The sequence below is a fragment of the Temnothorax nylanderi genome, unplaced genomic scaffold, assembly GCF_030848795.1.
Source record: "Temnothorax nylanderi isolate EJ_2023f unplaced genomic scaffold, tnyl_v1.0 TNYL_tig0177_pilon, whole genome shotgun sequence".
Classification (NCBI taxonomy): Eukaryota; Metazoa; Arthropoda; class Insecta; order Hymenoptera; family Formicidae; genus Temnothorax; species Temnothorax nylanderi.
The window spans coordinates 105682-122318 of record NW_027249239.1 but is presented as its reverse complement, the minus strand read 5'-3'; the positions used below and the strand labels follow the sequence as shown (position 1 = coordinate 122318).

Sequence of the window (16637 nt, the reverse complement as noted above, 5' to 3'; positions counted from 1 at the left end):
TGGGTTACTTTTATTTTATTTCATTTTATTTTATTTTATTTTACTTCATTTCATTTCATTTGTGATTTTCTCATATATCACTTCATATGCACATTTATCGTACAATAATGGCAATTACGCTGTCGCTCCGTCTTGCTGGTCTTCCATTAACTCCTCGGGTTTTTCCTCGTCGTCCGATTGCGATTCTTCTACAGCAACAATATCCGGGAAATATAATTTCGACTCTTCGATAGCCTTCTCCGGATTTTCGCTCACGTGAAAAGGTCCGATTCCGGCGAAACCCAAAAATGCCTCGCAACCTACTTTCTTCACAGTGCAGACGAATATTTCGTAACTGTAAACATAAAATGAAGTAATTTAGCGCGCAGGCAGGTAGAGTTAAACTTTCTCTTTGCAGAATATGAAAGAAATTAAATAATTCGATGTAACGTTATGTAGTCACTTTTTTCAGAACTTAAGAGGATTATTCAAATCTATTTATGACCAAAAAATTAACAAAAATGTGAAATTTAAAAACAGAACTATCTATGGATGTTATTCAGTATTTTAGAAATGGCAATAAATTGATTTAAATTGTCTAAAATTCTTAAAAAAATTATCTCACAATTTTAAGATTAATTTTTATTAAGTTCTGAAAAAGTAATTATATTATAAAATTTTTTAATTAAAACAGAGAGGAATACCCCGTTTTTTCTTCCGCACTCATTTCAAATGCCTCTATACTTTTGGCAATCATCTTAGCCTCAGGCGGTTTATCATATTCAAATACACCAAAATTGATAACATCATCATCGAACATTTCCAGAACCATTTTTAAATCATTTTTACGTGTGTAGTCATATTTGAAGACGGTTATTGGCACTTTTGTCATCTTATCTTCATACTGTGGATTAAATTAGCAAATGATATAATTAAATTATAATTAAAAATCTCTCAAGAACCGTCTACAATAGCCGTAAGAGTATGCAGTAAGACGTAAGCAGCAAGCTACTGACTAATGGGGTTTTTACAATTCAAGAATAATCAACTGTGGTTGGTCAATAGTTTACTGCTTACGTCTTACTGCATTCTCTTACGGCTATTGTAGACGGTCCTTCAAAGAAATAATTATATTATTCAATTATTGAATTATAGAGATATAATTAAATTATTCTATTTTATACATATATAATTATTATTTATTTTTCAATTCGAATCTTTCGAAAATTCCAAAAAAATCATCGAATTTTACCCACACGAAGTGTTTCCTATACATATATACTTACCGGATACGTTGTATTAGTATAAACGGTGAATATTGTGCGGAAAACGATTGCCTTGTTCCTGGGATTTGGAGGTATCCAAACAAAAGGAAACTTCTTATTTTCCTTATCAGGAACTTCAAAAGCTGGACAATGTTTTGTGGCGTAGCTACATAAAGCAAAGATTTATTTTAATGACATGGACAATTAAAACTAATTACATTGCTACCAATTGTCATTAATATTACTGTCAGCATTACTTTATTAATTGCAGGATAATATTATAATGTCAGTTATTTATTTATATTACCAATTTGTGTGCACCAAACTATAACTATTTCGGTGTGTCAAACTATATTAAAAGTATACGTTGCGTACCAATCTTCATTCAAACAATCTTCCGACTCCGGTAACGTCGATTCATTGAACAGGATGTTGCACAGATGATTATGAACGTCAAGATTCTTTTTTCCCTCGACAATCTTCAATCGCATAAACATACATTTGCCGTCGAAGAGCAATTGCTTGCTGTTTTCCGAGAAACTATACGTGGACTGCACGTTAAAGAAAATGGAGCGTGATAAATTTTTACCAATATTAATACAACGAGTCTGTTACAATAAAGGAAATTACAATACCTCATCGAGCATTTTCTGGAGCAGTTCCTCGTTCATTCGTTTGCGTATCTCTTGTTCCACTATGTAATTCTCCGGTAGCAATTCCTCGATTAGTTCCACATACGGTGGACTCGACCTCTTATCTCTTCTACGTCCCTCCTCGTCCTTGAATATCCAGGGAAACAGCAGCAGACAAGTCTCATTGCATAACGACGTAGTCAGATGCAGCATCTCCGCCTCGTATCTCGCTTTAGCTTCAGCCACTGCATAACAATTTTGTTGTTATTGCGTTAAACAATAAATGTGGCTCCATGCAATTTCCAATTTAATTCATATTAATTTTACATGTTCGAACTTTTGTCTCAGGAGTAATTAAAAAAAGTTCAAGTGTTTAGTATGACAATATATTACCTTTTCGAGATTTCCTTGCTGTTTCTTTAGCTATTTTCGCTTCTTCTTGGATTTTCAGTCGTACTACTTCTTCCGGACTTTTTTCGAAAACATCCAGCGAGAATCTACATTTTAAACAAAAAAAAAGAGAGAACTTAAAAAACTTAAAAAAACATCTAAATCTACAAAATAATAGATTTGTCATTTATATTAGAATGTTTAGGACACCGTGTCAAATTGTGAGGAAGCACGTTTCGAAATCCAAGTTCTCGATCGCGAAGATAATGCATCATCGATGAAAAATAGCGTCTGTCTGTTCCCATCTTCTCTTAAATATTTCACAGAGCGACCGACCCAACAAAGAGCCTAAACTGTTTTAAACTCTCGACTGCGCGAGTAACGGCGCGAGATCCCTACATGAAATATAATCCTTACAGATAATTTTTCTACGATGAGATCATACAGGAGGCAACATGCTTTATTCTAAACACGTATTGAAATTCAAAAACAATTCTTGCAATTTCACATAAGTCGAGCGCCGATATACGACTCTGCTACGATAAGACCATACAGCTCATGGTCTTGTCTATCCATGCAAGTCCATACAAATCTTGCGATTCCGCAGAATAAGTCAATAGTGAAATATAATATCTTTGTCAAGGACAATTGACGTGTCTCGCGATGAAATCACACAGAGTGCAGCAGTTTTTAAACAAAAAAGTAGATTTAGATTTTTTTTTAATTCCGAAGTAATAAAAATTTATATTCTACAAAATGTAGCAAATTGTACAACTAGTTATAAAATGCTCGACTTCGACTAATACTTCACAAATGGATTTTTTAATCGATACGAGGCGGACTTATCCTTAAATAAAATGTCGAGATACCATCGGAGATTTTAAATTATAACTGCCTAAAAATAGTAAGATATAAACTTTCACGCGAGCAGCATCATCGATCATTTCAACTTACTCGTGCTCGTCGCCCTTTTGAACCCTTTCGAGCTCGATCATCAGCATTTTTACGAATTGCGGACAATGCGCTCCGAACATTAAATTTATCATTCGGCCTTCCTGCGAAAGAACCGAATTCTCAACTGCAATAATTATTTCTATATGCAGCACGAATACTTACGTGAATAAACATCCACGTGGGCTCGCTTTTTCCTTGAAACCTCTTCAAGTCGGTAACACGATCACAACTTGCCTAAATATGATGAAACAGAAGCGCTTTTACTAATATATTTAAATATTGAAGATCAATTCAATATGAAAAATAATTTCCATGGATAGGTAAGTAGAACAAATGCTACTTCTCTACATATTGTTTCTGTATTATTCTATTTAGATAAGTAATAATTCTATATCTGGACTTTCCTGTTCATTATTTATTACTCTTACTTATTCTTATGATATTTAACAATAATCCTTTTTATATCGGTTTTTGTGGCAATTACCGTAGCATAACTCAATGCGTCGCCTCCGATCTCCATCTTCAGCTTCTTCAGAATGCTCACCATGCCTGTGCAAGGACCACTCCAATCTGAGTACACGTCCACTACTGAATAAGAACATTGCGTCGAAAATATCTTTTTATAACGCTCTAATCACGGAATTACGGTATAATTCGTAAAAATTACTCGCCTACTAAACCCTTCCGTTTCAGTACCTTCGCCCATTCCTCGTCATTAAGAACTTCCGTCTGCAATGCCGCGGGTGCCGCTTTCTTCGCCATTCTTCTCGTCGTCTTCGCTCCACCCTAAGACAAAAATAAATTAATTAACTATATTCCTCACAATTTGTCAATCAACGGTCTTTGCCTTCGCAATAACATTGTTCGGCGAAATTTAAATGTAAAAAAAAGTCTGAAAACTATTGAAAACGTCTCTCAGATATCTCTTTATATCATCCACATTTCTATAAAAGTTATTTGGTATTGTCGTAATTTCGTAATTGCAATTATATAAAATTATCATGTTTTTTTTTAACACTCTATTCGCGCTGTACCCTTTTACCCCCGCGCGACATCATGGAAGCTAAGGTGCCGATCTCGCCGGTCACAATCACAGACGCCGATTTTCTTCGCGAGAAAAGCGAGAATTTCGATTTCGGAGTAATTGAAGTATCTTCGGCGAGGTGGAGAGAAGTACTGCATTAATCGCGTATATTTTCTGTTTGCATAGGCTTGGCTTTCGGGGCTTCCTTTCGGCTACACGGGGACATCGGCGACATGGTAGGCACGCGATATAATATAATGATTAACGAGCTCATGATACAAATACACGCACAGGTAATTACGGTGCAGGAAATCCGGGGGTTCCCGCGAAGTTCTTGTACATAATCGCCTGTCATGAGACATTAACCCGAATATGCCGTAAGAAAGGAAGTCATTCCTTAAGAAAGACCGACATTAATGTCTCGAGATTTTCAGCAAGGTTCGCGAAATCCATCAATTTAATATTCTTTTATTGTCTTCTTTAAAATAGAAGCAGAATTTTTTTAGTAATCACAGTCAACCATTTTATTCAACAATTAAACCGTTAAAATATAAAAAGAAATTTTTTTAGCTATATTAGATATGTTAATGATTCCATTTTACAAAAACGTAGACAAATTTTGTTTTGTGATTTCTATATATTCTATATGAGCCTCACAGAAGTCAAACTGATCAACTTTACTTTTCATACATTTCTTAATTTTACCGAAGTACATATAATTAGTATTGTAGCTTCATCAATTTTGTCTACTTTTTGTTTTACATGATTGATCAGTTTGGTTTTTGAAAAGCTCATATATGGCGGGGTTTGAGCAAAATAATGCATATATAATTATAGTGTTAAAGAAATATAGGAATATTACGTATTAAAAAATATTATATTTTTGTAAGCTACTGTACTGTATTATGTATCTAAATAACGGATACATAATAACGGATATGATTACTAGCTAAAGTTGTATATACGACAAGAAAATTACAGGGGGCACACGGTGTCGTTCCGACTCGACCCCTAAAGCGCATGAAAGGATTAATCTTTAACCCGAATTCATTCGTAGCTACCACAATCGATGCTAAGCAGCCAAGGACAGAGCTGTCTCGTTGACACTCTTCTCTTTAAAAATGCACATTTCTAAAAGCAAGAGTTCGACCTTTGGAACGAAAATCAAAGTTCAATTTCACTGGTCGAGGGTTTCGATGGAATGTCTCGCTGCATCGCGTTTAAAGCTAGAGCCTTGCTTGAAATCGATTGCGTGCTACGACCGATTCTTCCTTGACAATTAGGACGATGCTCGGTCCAACAATTAAAGCACGACTTACACATCAATAAGTAGTCACGATCTTTGTTGATTTCCACCCGTTTCTTGGTTGCCATGTAACGATTATATAGTTAGGGCTCGCTTAGCGCCGGATTTAGTTTCCACAGCTTGATAATGCACATATGCGAGTCCTGAAAAATCAGCGGAGTACTCTCTGTTATATATTTATGAAAAATAGTTGGTAAATCTTTCTTCCAAATAATAAATAGAAAAGTACCTGCACGCGTTTGCATATAATAATTAAATACGAGTTACATATGACAAGTATTAATTTTAATGACTGAGAAATCAACATTAACAATTGAGCTTAATGATAATGACGAAAATGCTCCTGGAGGTCCATACAAAGTTTCTTCGCAAATTTTAAACATTAATTGTAAGATTTGAATTTATATCTTAATTAACAAGGAAAAATAAGATTTAAATCGTTCTAAATAGAAGTGTCTCTGCAGCATGATTATGAAAAATAATTGCGTAGTAATTTTTTTTTTCAAATAATAAATAGAAAAATGCCTGCACGCGTTTGCATGTAATAATTATTTTTATTTCAAGCACTAAAACGAGACTCTATTAATTAAAACGAGATATATGTGACAATTATTAATTTTAATAATTAGGCTGTTACATTAGCATAACAATTGAAAGTTGTCTAAACGATAACATCGAAAATGCTCTTGGAAATTCTTATAAGACTTTTTCGAAAAATTAAACATTGGTTACCATAGTCGATTTGAATTCATGATGTGATCATCACCCCCGTCAGATGGCATTGGTATACATTTAAAATACCGCCAAATATATATATCGTATAGCATGTACACATTTCGGAGCACGAACACATCTCAAAGTATCTCGGACCTTGATTTATTTACCAATTAATTTCGAGTAAGTTTCACGAGAATATTGTGCTTTGTAACAACACTCGGAAGGTCGTCGAATTGCGATCGTCGTTTCTCTGTATCGCCACTTGTCGAATTACGGTAACCGTTTATATTTTCGATCTTGATGAAAGCAGCGAAGGATTACTGGACTTACTAGCTCATATTAAACGAAATTTTAATTAGATTAAAACTCTCTTTGATCAAATGTAATGCGCTGTTTGGAATATACGCAGTAACCGAATTTGCAATTTTGGAGGTTATGTTTCTGTCATGAACAGTGACATTTGTTGTAAATACGCGTGAGCAACTGATCACGTGATAATGCGATTGATATTCAAATTTCGACACATTTGTAGTCTAACAAGAGTTTACCTTTTGATTAAAAAAAAAATTATATTTAATAACTAAATCGAACTTAATATTTAAAATAAACGAATCTCTCTTTCGCTTTAACTATACAGATAACACAAATACGTAATAATTGTCTAATTTTTTAATATTTTTTTATATATAACAATACTGTTTCGTATTGTTCGCTTAAAATCCCTTGTAATTTGATAATAATCAAAAGCGACTAATTGAGCGTGTCTTTTTGCGTAAACAAAGAGGGCTCAAAGTCGAGAAGTCGAAATGTTAAACAGCGGCGAACATAAATTTTCTAATAAATATATTTCTGTTTCACAGACATGTTTTGCAAAGAAGCTATTAAGCTCGTAACTGAGCTTGATATGCATGAAGATATTCGACCGTTTAATGTAAGTATTACAAATATCACTATTCTTGTAAATACAGTCATAAAAGTTTTCTTTTAATTTGCAGGAACAAGTAATGCGACAAGTTTTTGAAGAGATGCAAACGCTTTATGAGGCCAATCTGACGGACAGGTGCATTATACATTACATGGCATTTTTGAAAGTTACTTTACAACTGTTAAAAATTAATATGAGAAATCAAATCTAAAATATTATGTATAAATAATGCCACACGTGGTAACAGTATAATTTAACGAAATAACATTCAGCTGTCCTGACAGCAGCAAGAACTGTGTTTCATTAGCCAATTGAATGTTGATTTTAATAAGTTTTCTCCGCTTTCCGTAAATGTTTCAGACTTTCCGCGAATGTTTCAGCAACGCCATACAGAACGGGAACAACGCGTTATTACCGTCAGTGCATTTCCGCCATACGGCTCTGCTTAGGAACAAAAGATGCGTGCTGGCGTATCTGTACCATCGGATCAGACGATTACGGCAGATGCGCTGGGAATTGGGCAGCATCCTGCCGACCGAGATAACCGTCAACTTGCTGAATGCGGAGGGGCAGTGGTTTCAAAACTACAACAAATCTCTGGCCACCTACATGAGATCGATAGGTGACGATCACGGATTAAATCTGACTGTGAACATGAGCCCTCCAAAGACGCTTTATGTCGAGGTAAATGTTTTTCACTTGTATATAATGATACAGATTTGACAGAATCATGCGAGAACATTTTTTCTCTTTCAGTTGAATTTACAATCTTCCTGCTTCTTGCTCTATATGTATAAGTATTTTTACCTATATGTTATAGATTATGGATATAAAATTTGGATATAAAATGCATTATGGATATTGTATTTTTATTTTAAAAGATGTTTTTAATTTAGGAATGATTTAGAGAAAAAACAAGCTATCTTTTGAATACGTAATATATGTGCAACACAAATTTCTATATGGATTTTATGTGTCACATATGTATTACACTAGTAATAATTAAATGATATTAATAATTAGATGACTTTTTCTTCTAGGTGAAGTGTTTAAGTGACTTCGGCAAGCTAGAACTTGATGACGGCGAAGTCATTACACTCAAAAAGAATACATATCATCTGTTACCAAGGGCTACGTGCGAGCCGCTTATCAGACAAGGCATACTTGAGCATCATAATGCATGATAATTGCATGATAAAAAAAAAGAGTCTCCTTATTTCCATCATTTCTTTTATATTGTGTGTGCTTTTGTGCACATAACGCTGCCTTATGCATCTCAACGTTAAAGATTTTATCTTTATATATAAAATAATATATGTATATATACCATCATCATATTGAAGAAATAGAACATAAATTTTTTTAATGCAAAATATGAAATGCAAATGTGAATTTTATATTTTTCTTTAATACTTCCGTATTTTTAGTTTGTTCTTTCCTCATTTTTTCCTTTTTTCCCTTTTTAGTCTCGAATAAACAAGCTGTATTATTACCGCGTATACTCTGAATACGATATACAGATTAATATGCCACAATAATAACAATACATATAATTTTACCATTTAAGTATGGACACTTAATGATAAATATTGAGGAATTTAGAACTGATTTTATCATTGCAACTTTTTAATTTTTTATCACATATCTTTATATCTGAACCATTATTTAAAATGAAATCTATTTGTAATTAATTAGAGAATGTAACAATTCAAATGTATATTGCAGAAGCTTGACTCTCGGGTGTTTACTTCAAATTATTACCATTATTATTATTATCAGAACATTTTTATAGGGATTTAAATACCGATGATAGCGAGAAATTAGGTCACTGTATAATATATCAAGCAGCAACGAAACAATATTTACCCAAGAGATTAAAACATGTAGCTGATATATACCTTCAGTATTTGTGATAATTGTGATAATAACTCTTCTTTATCCCATCAATGAATCTTCTTCTAGAATAAAGTAAAGACACATGTTCTTTCTTTCCTTTTATCTATTTGCCTTCTCCTTCTCTTTTACCGAGGTTCTTAAAATACAGCTCACACGGCTCAGAGAGCAGAACACCTGAAGCAGTTCTTAAGTTAACGGCATACGAATACAATATATGCATACGTGTCTCACTAATAGCTTACTAGCGGCAGTTTTTCCTCGGTAAAGACCGGCGGCAGTCGACATCTACCTCGCATAATCAACGTTTCCTAGTTTTTCCTTCTGATTACGAGGTATAACGAAGAGAAGGCATCAGCAACCCGCAATCTTTTGCAGTGAACGAATGAAGAAGACATCGGTGTATCTTGCACGTCCACAGCACCGTAAGAACTTCGGGGTGCTGTAAATTCGACTTGGCATGCTGTTGGCCGGTATCTGGTAATGACAAAATTGACAGGTACGTTAGAGTCAGAGAATCAGCTTGCTTAATTCAGTTTGTCCATTGGCGAAAGCATTCATAAGAGAAAAAAGTAATTCTCTTATTTTGTTCCTTGGTAAATATTAATTATTCAGAAAAGCAAAATAAATTTTTTACATATCAGATGAAAATATGATACTTTGACAAGATTCTTTTTTTACATCAAGCCTAGTCGATATGGAATAAATGTTTATACGCTAAATGTATGAGATACAATCGCAAGAATGTGATTTTCTCGAATGTTTATTTATCACTTCCGCAAAGTAGCATCGCGCAAAATGCAATAACGTGCGTCATATGATTTATTTTCTCTGGGTTTACTGAAAGCGAGACACAAGTTCGAGGATATACGCAGTATTAAGACTGTGTTTTTAATTTAACACAAACGTTTTCTGATGCACTTGTAAAAATGATCTTGCATGCTCCGTATAATTTTCTCTTCTTATTTTACATACATGTAAAAGAAATGTGGATGCTTTTGACTGCACTGTGAGCATATTTATTACTCTATAGTCTAATAGAGTTACTTATTATAGCGGAGAGGGAGGGACATTCTTTTAAATTTTGACTCTACAGAAATAATTTCTTCCTAGTTACTGTATTACAAATAACAGCACTTCGCTCTTCATCGTTAAATAATTCGCCATCTACACAATAATTTGGAAGAATACATTTTTCTGACCGAAAATGTTAATACTTATTTATTCTCTGTTATAAACATTATTAATCGCTGTTTACCCCCCCCCCCCTATCGAAGAAAATATTCGCTAGTTACACCTACAGAATCAAAATTTATAACGTTTAATTGTGCCTCGCACCTCAAAATACCCTCCCCTAACTTATCATTTATAGTTTCTTGAACAAAATAAAGTTGTATAATATGATTTGTAAAAGTCAAAGTCTAAACAAAAATGTTGATAAGTATAACTTATCACTTTCTTCTCGCAAATCTTTACTTGCATTAATGATTAGCGGCAGCGAGTTGGAAAGTTTTGCTGTAGAAAGTTCAGGGACGTGTCTCAAAAAGAATACATCGGAAAAGGATACTGTATGAGCTGTAGCTAAAAAATGCTGGAGAAATGATGTAGTCCGTACACTCTTGAGTCAGCGTACTTCCCCAATTCCCCGTTGTGCCGGTCAAATAATGGTGGTGTTTAGCTGTCGCGCGGCGTGAACTTAAACTCGATCTACCTTTTTAATTCTTTCTCCTTACGTATAATCGCGACATTGATCAGCTCTCTTGTAAACAACATAAGTACGTTATTTTCCAAGATCGAGATAACCGTGCTATAAGTTTGCGATATCACAAAATAAGACAAATAATATCATTCGACAATAATATCGGTCATAAATGTCTTAATACATGGATTCGCATAGAGAGGGGCGCATTAATGGCGTATGCTTCTGGTCTAAGTATTCGCGCATAGCGTTGATTGTTTAAAAAACATTATTATTATTATTATTATCATATAAAAAATTATTATAATATTGTTATGTAATAATGAATAGAATTATTCAATAGAAATAATAGAAATAAAATAATAATAAGAATTATTATGGAAATAATAGAAATAATATTCAAATAGAAAATAATTAGTTCGTGTATAGACAAGGTATATAAAGATACAATTTAAGGCAAATACGAGCGGATGTACGTGCAATTAACTTTTTTTTCTTTTATATATTTCTAATGATTTGTAATCTAACTCCTTATGCATACAAAGAATTCCTTACGCGACGTTTGATTAATTTTGAAATTATTCAAATATCGATATATGTCAAACAATGAAACATTAATTCTAGCTGCTTTGGCACGGCATTGCCGTTTCTCAAGTAACCAACAGTCACGATACATGAATATTCAACAGAAAGCATGTGCCCCGAATATGCCCTCATATGAGTACAACAACAATCATGCGTTAAGATATTTATGACTTCGGATATATGTACATACATATTTTTTATGTACGGCTATGCAAATTTGCTGGGTCTTTTTGCGCTGTGTACACGCAGAATCATCAATGCCTTAACACATGAATTTAAGAAATATTTGGGGCATGTATAAATTTCATATATTAAAGTACTAATTTAATTATTCAGAATTAAATTAACGCCTGAATTTCTACATTAAAGTATTAATGTTTTCGGGTATATATATTTTATGAAATATATGTATACCTATATATATATATATTATTTATGCGCAAATTGAATCTTTTTGTAATTTTAATTGTTTATCCACGTTTTAGATCCATGTTTATTCTACTTTGTTAAAAGACGAATTTTGATTTAAAAATATTCTGTTCCTCAACGTGTCTCTAATCGAGAGCTACTCTAATTGCTCATTTATGAAAGCATTCTGAAAAGTTTCGTAATGTGTCGTTAACTAAATAGAAATCGTTTTATCGTGCATCTCTTGGTTTTACTTGTAAATAAGCTTTAAAAAATATCGGAAAAAACTGTACTTCTAAGGATAAGAGCTTATGTAGTAACTGTTAAGACCTCGCGACGCCACGTTAATTCCGCTGAGCAAACAGTGTCAATTATTTACACATTTTCTATCGTTATCGTAGGTTTTCCCCAGATAATCAGGGCATTGACGTCGGCGAGGTCTACCTGTCTAACAAGGTCGCTCTTAAAATGAAAAAAATCTTCACCTTTGTCCCTATTATTAGTTATCCACTGTTATTTTATCCTATTTAATGTCTCTGTAATGCATAGTGATGTTAAACGATAATACATTCCATACGATGATACTATCGCATCTTGATTCTACTACAGAGTTACGTTCTCGATTTGATTCCTCGTGTGTTCGCGACCGATTCCCCCGTTCCTCGAAGGAGTTGAAGCGTTAATAATTTCTGAATTATGAGCGATTATGGAAATGTTGGGCTTGTTCCTTATACAAGATAATCTGAATATTAATTGTGAATACGAAGATTGCAAATGATTCTATCAATATCTTTGCTGAGACAAAATTTGCTCCAGATTTTTTGAGAAACCGAGTTCCAGGACATGCAACATTTTTCGAGAATAATGCATCACTTTTTATTTACACTGTTAAGTTTGTAGTGTTAAATTATACTAAATTTGAGTCATTTTTATCCATTCCTATAGGCCGCCACTGTTCCCACTCAATATATCGTTAATTTAACTAAACCGATAAAGTTAAAATAATACTGTTTTGTATTGAAATAATAAATTTCGACATACATAATAGTTAAAAACAAACAAAATGTTATTCAAGGTGTTCGGCTTTATCCTTCAATATTTAACAGTGTACTACAGATCTAACGCACAGATATTCAAGAACAATTATTTAACAAAGAAGAATTTTATTAGTAATTGCTTATGACTGGTTTCGCCAATGTACATACTTACATCACCAAGATTTAAACAATCCGAGAAAGCAGGAGTGAAAGAAAGGAGGACGCGTTTGTTTGGGTTGTGACCTGAAAGTGGCAACGAACCCATTGTCTAAAATTCTAACGCGTGGCTCGTTTAATACGGGAAAACCCATGTGGAATCCCTGTGGTGGTGGACTCTTTTGTACGCATATCGAGGCCACATTTGGTGGCGGCGGCGGCGGCAGCGGCGGCGGCATGGTGAATCGATTTCCCGGTACGTACAGTAAACGACCGCGATACGTTTACCGCCGTGCATCGTCGCGAGGCCGTTTCGGATAGGAAATGCCGCTGGAATTTCCGGTGAGTTCGCGATTTCGCTCTTCCCGGGAGAAGCCGCGAAGAAAGTATAGTCCATCACGTGTGGCGGCAAACATAGAAAGTCCCATCGATCGACGTGTGATAAATCATGCGTGTAGTGGCGGGGGTTCGCCCACCTATAAGATAAATCTCCGGGAATCTGAGATGAAAGGTACCGTACGTTTGCGCGAGCGCGCAAAATCGTATCGCTAAATTAGTTTGATTTCTACAGTGGTTTAAATAGGATGTTTATTAACATCAAGCTAAATCGGTCCAAGTATGTGGATTTATTGCTCCAACGAAAAAAAAAGTTGAAAAACTGTGTTTCAAGACTGATAAGTAATCAGCGCGCAAGTTCGCCGAATTGCGTGGGAGTAGTATACAAGATTCACACAAGCATATTATTATCATGGCCACCAAGATCCAAGTCCGACTGAAAATGGCACTTCTCTCTATCTAACTGTAGTTTAATTTCTCTTTTTATCATTGGCATGATCACGATTATAAGATTCAATGATTACAGTTGCAAATTAATTAGTAATACACTGTTGGATATTAAAGGATGAAATTTAAATCAACACCTTAAGTTAAATATCATTTTTAACTACCATTATATGTCAAAATTTATTATTTTAACAATTTATTATTTAAAACAATATTATTTTAACTCTAACTTGGTTTAGTTAAATTAACATTATTTTTAGCATATAATTAACTCGATTATTTGTTCGAGCAAATGTTTTACGCAAGCTTCTTTCATCTAAGCACTTTGAATTTCATTTTGCTCCCATTGTTAATTGTTGTTATATTTCTTTGAACGATTCTCTTTTACGGGAAGACTTACATCGCAGCGTCAGTCTCCGGTCCAGTCTCTGAAAAATTTTTTTCTGCGATTTATTTTCTCCCAAAAAGAGACGGAAAAATGCGAGAAGAATTTATCGCGTGAAAGAATTAAAAGAATCTCCTTCAAATGTCCGTCGATTCTGGGAACGAAGAGCCAAAGCTCGATCGATACGAAATTGCGGCACTTTGTACTTGATAGCCTTATAATCTAATTTGCGAGATAACGCCCGCCGTACACGCGTACGTACTCAAAACATTACAAGATCATGAAGGCGACAAATGTTTTCGTCTAGAGTCTAGAGGAAAGTCGAAAGGGGTGTCGCTTACACCGCCTACACGTATTCTTTTGCAAAAGTTCCATAAGAGCTTCCATTGTCGCTCCGTGTCTCCTCGATGAGAACCCTCCGATTAATCTTGTGTATTTCGCCGCAATTGCGACAGGCGATAACGGCATTTACGCATATAAGCGAATTACTTCGAAGGGAAAAAAGTGTCGGTGATAATAACGTGACATGCGCGCGCGCAGGCACGCGATGGAAAATATTATTACGTAAGAGTTCACGCACGTTCGCAATTTCAAGCGAGGACGAGCCTCCCGATACGTCTCGTAAAAATAATTCTAAGAAAATAATAAGAGTATTTATAATCCCGGATTTCGCGGAAATCCTCGACAGTCCGCTACTACTATACTACCCCTTTACTTAAACCTGCGATTGATAAGGTACAATCTTCCAGGTAGATCGGAGGAGGGAATTTAATAAATTGGTATTTATCAATTTTGAGAGAAAAATGTCATTTACGGTCCGGATTTAATCTTGGTAGCCTAATAATGATATTGTGTGAATTTTGTATACTTTTTCCAAACTCAGTAAACTGCGCGCCGATTTTTTGTCGGTCTTTAAAACACAGCCGGTTTTGTTGGAACAATAAAGCCCCTTGCACAATGCCAGGCAACAGGCAATAGGAACAGGAAATAACCAAAAAATCGTTAATTACAACCTAAAAAATTCGAATGCTATGATTGGTTGGCAACAGGCAATAGGCACAGAATTTCCAACGTGACGGAAACTCTGTGTCTATTGCCTGTGTCACTGTTTATTCTGCATTTATACATGATTTCTGATTTCTATTCCCTGTTCCTATTGCCTGTTGCCTGGCATTGTGCAAGGGGCTTTAATGTAGCACACACTAGCTTATTAGTATTTTTGTATATTTCTCATTCGTTTTTGCAAATTAATTAATTGCGATGGTTAATAGTGGATTTCGACAAGTTCTCTCGGTTTATCCGTAAAATCGCGATGGAGTAGAGAGAGATGAGCTTTCTTGATGCTTGTATTGAAGCTTTAGCGAAGGTAGAAAAGCTTTTTATTAGTATTATTTATAATAAAATTACTTTCTGTTATAAATTGTTAGTTATATTGTGGTATTCCTAGTCCGATCTTATATTTAATTGTAAAATCGTTTTAACGCTGATGGTCTCTTTTGTTAGTTAATTTTAAACTTTATCCAGCCAACGAAATAATCATTTCGGGATCATACTTAGTAAATACCAATTAAGTAACATGCAACTTGCATGCTAGTTATAATTTCCTGCTCAACAATGTAAATGCAATACTTAACACTAGCATTGTAAGTTGCATATGTAATTTGGTGAGTAACTTTTGCTGAGTACTTAAGACGATCTTAAATACAAAATCGAGTTACGAATTAAATACCGCCCTTAAAATCTAATTAATCCAATGTTAAGGCTCAATACGCTAGTTTTCCTACGTTTCTCACGCGAATTGTAAACGGAATGTCCCATTATATCGGATTTTCCTTTAAGTCCGTTTTATATCTGTTGTAAAAACCTGTGTCGTAAAAGACAGAAGAAATTCACGCAACCGCAAACACTCAGTGGATATTCCCTTTAAATACCTGAGTGTTTGACGCTATCTTGACTCTATCTGATCTGCGATTATAAGCGCGTTCTAAAAGAGACAATAAAAGAGTTGATCGGAGTTTGGTTCGTATTTCCTTCTATCCTCTGAGACAAATATTTTTCAAATAGTACCGTCGACATTGTTTACGATGTTATTGTTCATATTATTACGGTAATGAATGAAATATAAGAAAATCTCTCAAGTCCCACGGAAATTCAAATTTTCATAGAAACTCGACGCTCGACGTAAAGTTTTTCACATGAAATATCGTCGGGCGAGTCGATTTCTCCGCGACTTCGGAGCCGCCTTATCTATAAAACGAGAGCCGTATCGTATCGGTTACACGGCATACAACCACGCAGCTAGCCCTGCCCGAGGTTGATGGGTTTTTCCGCCCCTACTCCGTTCGCTCAGGAATTACCGCCATACGCTCCACATCGCGCGAGCCTCGCCGAATCGGCCATCTTCCTCGCGCATGCGCGCGTCCGAGCGCGGTCCCAGGGAAGCGTCTAGCGCGAGTAAATGGAGGCACTATCGGACCCCCTCTTTCTCGATCGCATCAA

General features: G+C 34.9%; 2 protein-coding genes across 4 annotated transcripts; one reads left to right on the top strand and one right to left on the bottom strand.

Annotated features, from left to right (window-relative positions):
• Positions 1–4: 4 nt before the first annotated feature.
• LOC139778280 (uncharacterized) lies at positions 5–5693 on the bottom strand. The gene is made up of 11 exons (XM_071716160.1): positions 5564–5693; positions 3892–4006; positions 3705–3808; positions 3383–3454; positions 3221–3321; positions 2270–2373; positions 1880–2121; positions 1620–1795; positions 1266–1410; positions 684–883; positions 5–334 (listed from the first exon to the last, which is right to left on the bottom strand). Exons 2-11 carry the CDS (start codon positions 3980–3982, stop codon positions 115–117), a joined length of 1455 nt encoding a protein of 484 aa, XP_071572261.1. The 5' UTR covers positions 3983–4006; positions 5564–5693; the 3' UTR covers positions 5–114.
• A 657-nt stretch (positions 5694–6350) lies between these two features.
• On the top strand, positions 6351–9190 carry LOC139778282 (DNA replication complex GINS protein PSF1). Of its 3 annotated transcripts, none has more exons than XM_071716162.1 (5): positions 6351–6447; positions 7128–7198; positions 7263–7327; positions 7573–7876; positions 8233–9190. In XM_071716162.1, the coding sequence occupies exons 2-5, from the start codon at positions 7130–7132 to the stop codon at positions 8374–8376; spliced, it is 582 nt and encodes a 193-aa protein (XP_071572263.1). In that variant the 5' UTR covers positions 6351–6447; positions 7128–7129; the 3' UTR covers positions 8377–9190. The 3 variants fall into 3 exon arrangements, with proteins under 3 accessions (XP_071572263.1, XP_071572265.1, XP_071572264.1); XM_071716164.1 differs by having other exon boundaries at positions 6357–6447; positions 7949–8287; XM_071716163.1 differs by having other exon boundaries at positions 6404–6542.
• Positions 9191–16637: the final 7447 nt, after the last annotated feature.

Excerpts from the sequence above, each read along its gene's own strand:
- LOC139778280 (XM_071716160.1), bottom strand. The coding sequence starts at position 3,982 with ATGGCGAAGAAAGCGGCACCCGCGGCATTGCAGACGGAAGTTCTTAAT. Across the intron at positions 3,455-3,704 it reads ACGCATTGAGTTATGCTACG|GCAAGTTGTGATCGTGTTAC; the intron begins GTAATTGCCACA and ends CATCATATTTAG. Across the intron at positions 1,796-1,879 it reads TCCAGAAAATGCTCGATGAG|TCCACGTATAGTTTCTCGGA; the intron begins GTATTGTAATTT and ends TTTAACGTGCAG.
- LOC139778282 (XM_071716162.1), top strand. The coding sequence starts at position 7,130 with ATGTTTTGCAAAGAAGCTATTAAGCTCGTAACTGAGCTTGATATGCAT. Across the intron at positions 7,199-7,262 it reads AAGATATTCGACCGTTTAAT|GAACAAGTAATGCGACAAGT; the intron begins GTAAGTATTACA and ends TTTAATTTGCAG. Across the intron at positions 7,877-8,232 it reads CAAAGACGCTTTATGTCGAG|GTGAAGTGTTTAAGTGACTT; the intron begins GTAAATGTTTTT and ends TTTTTCTTCTAG.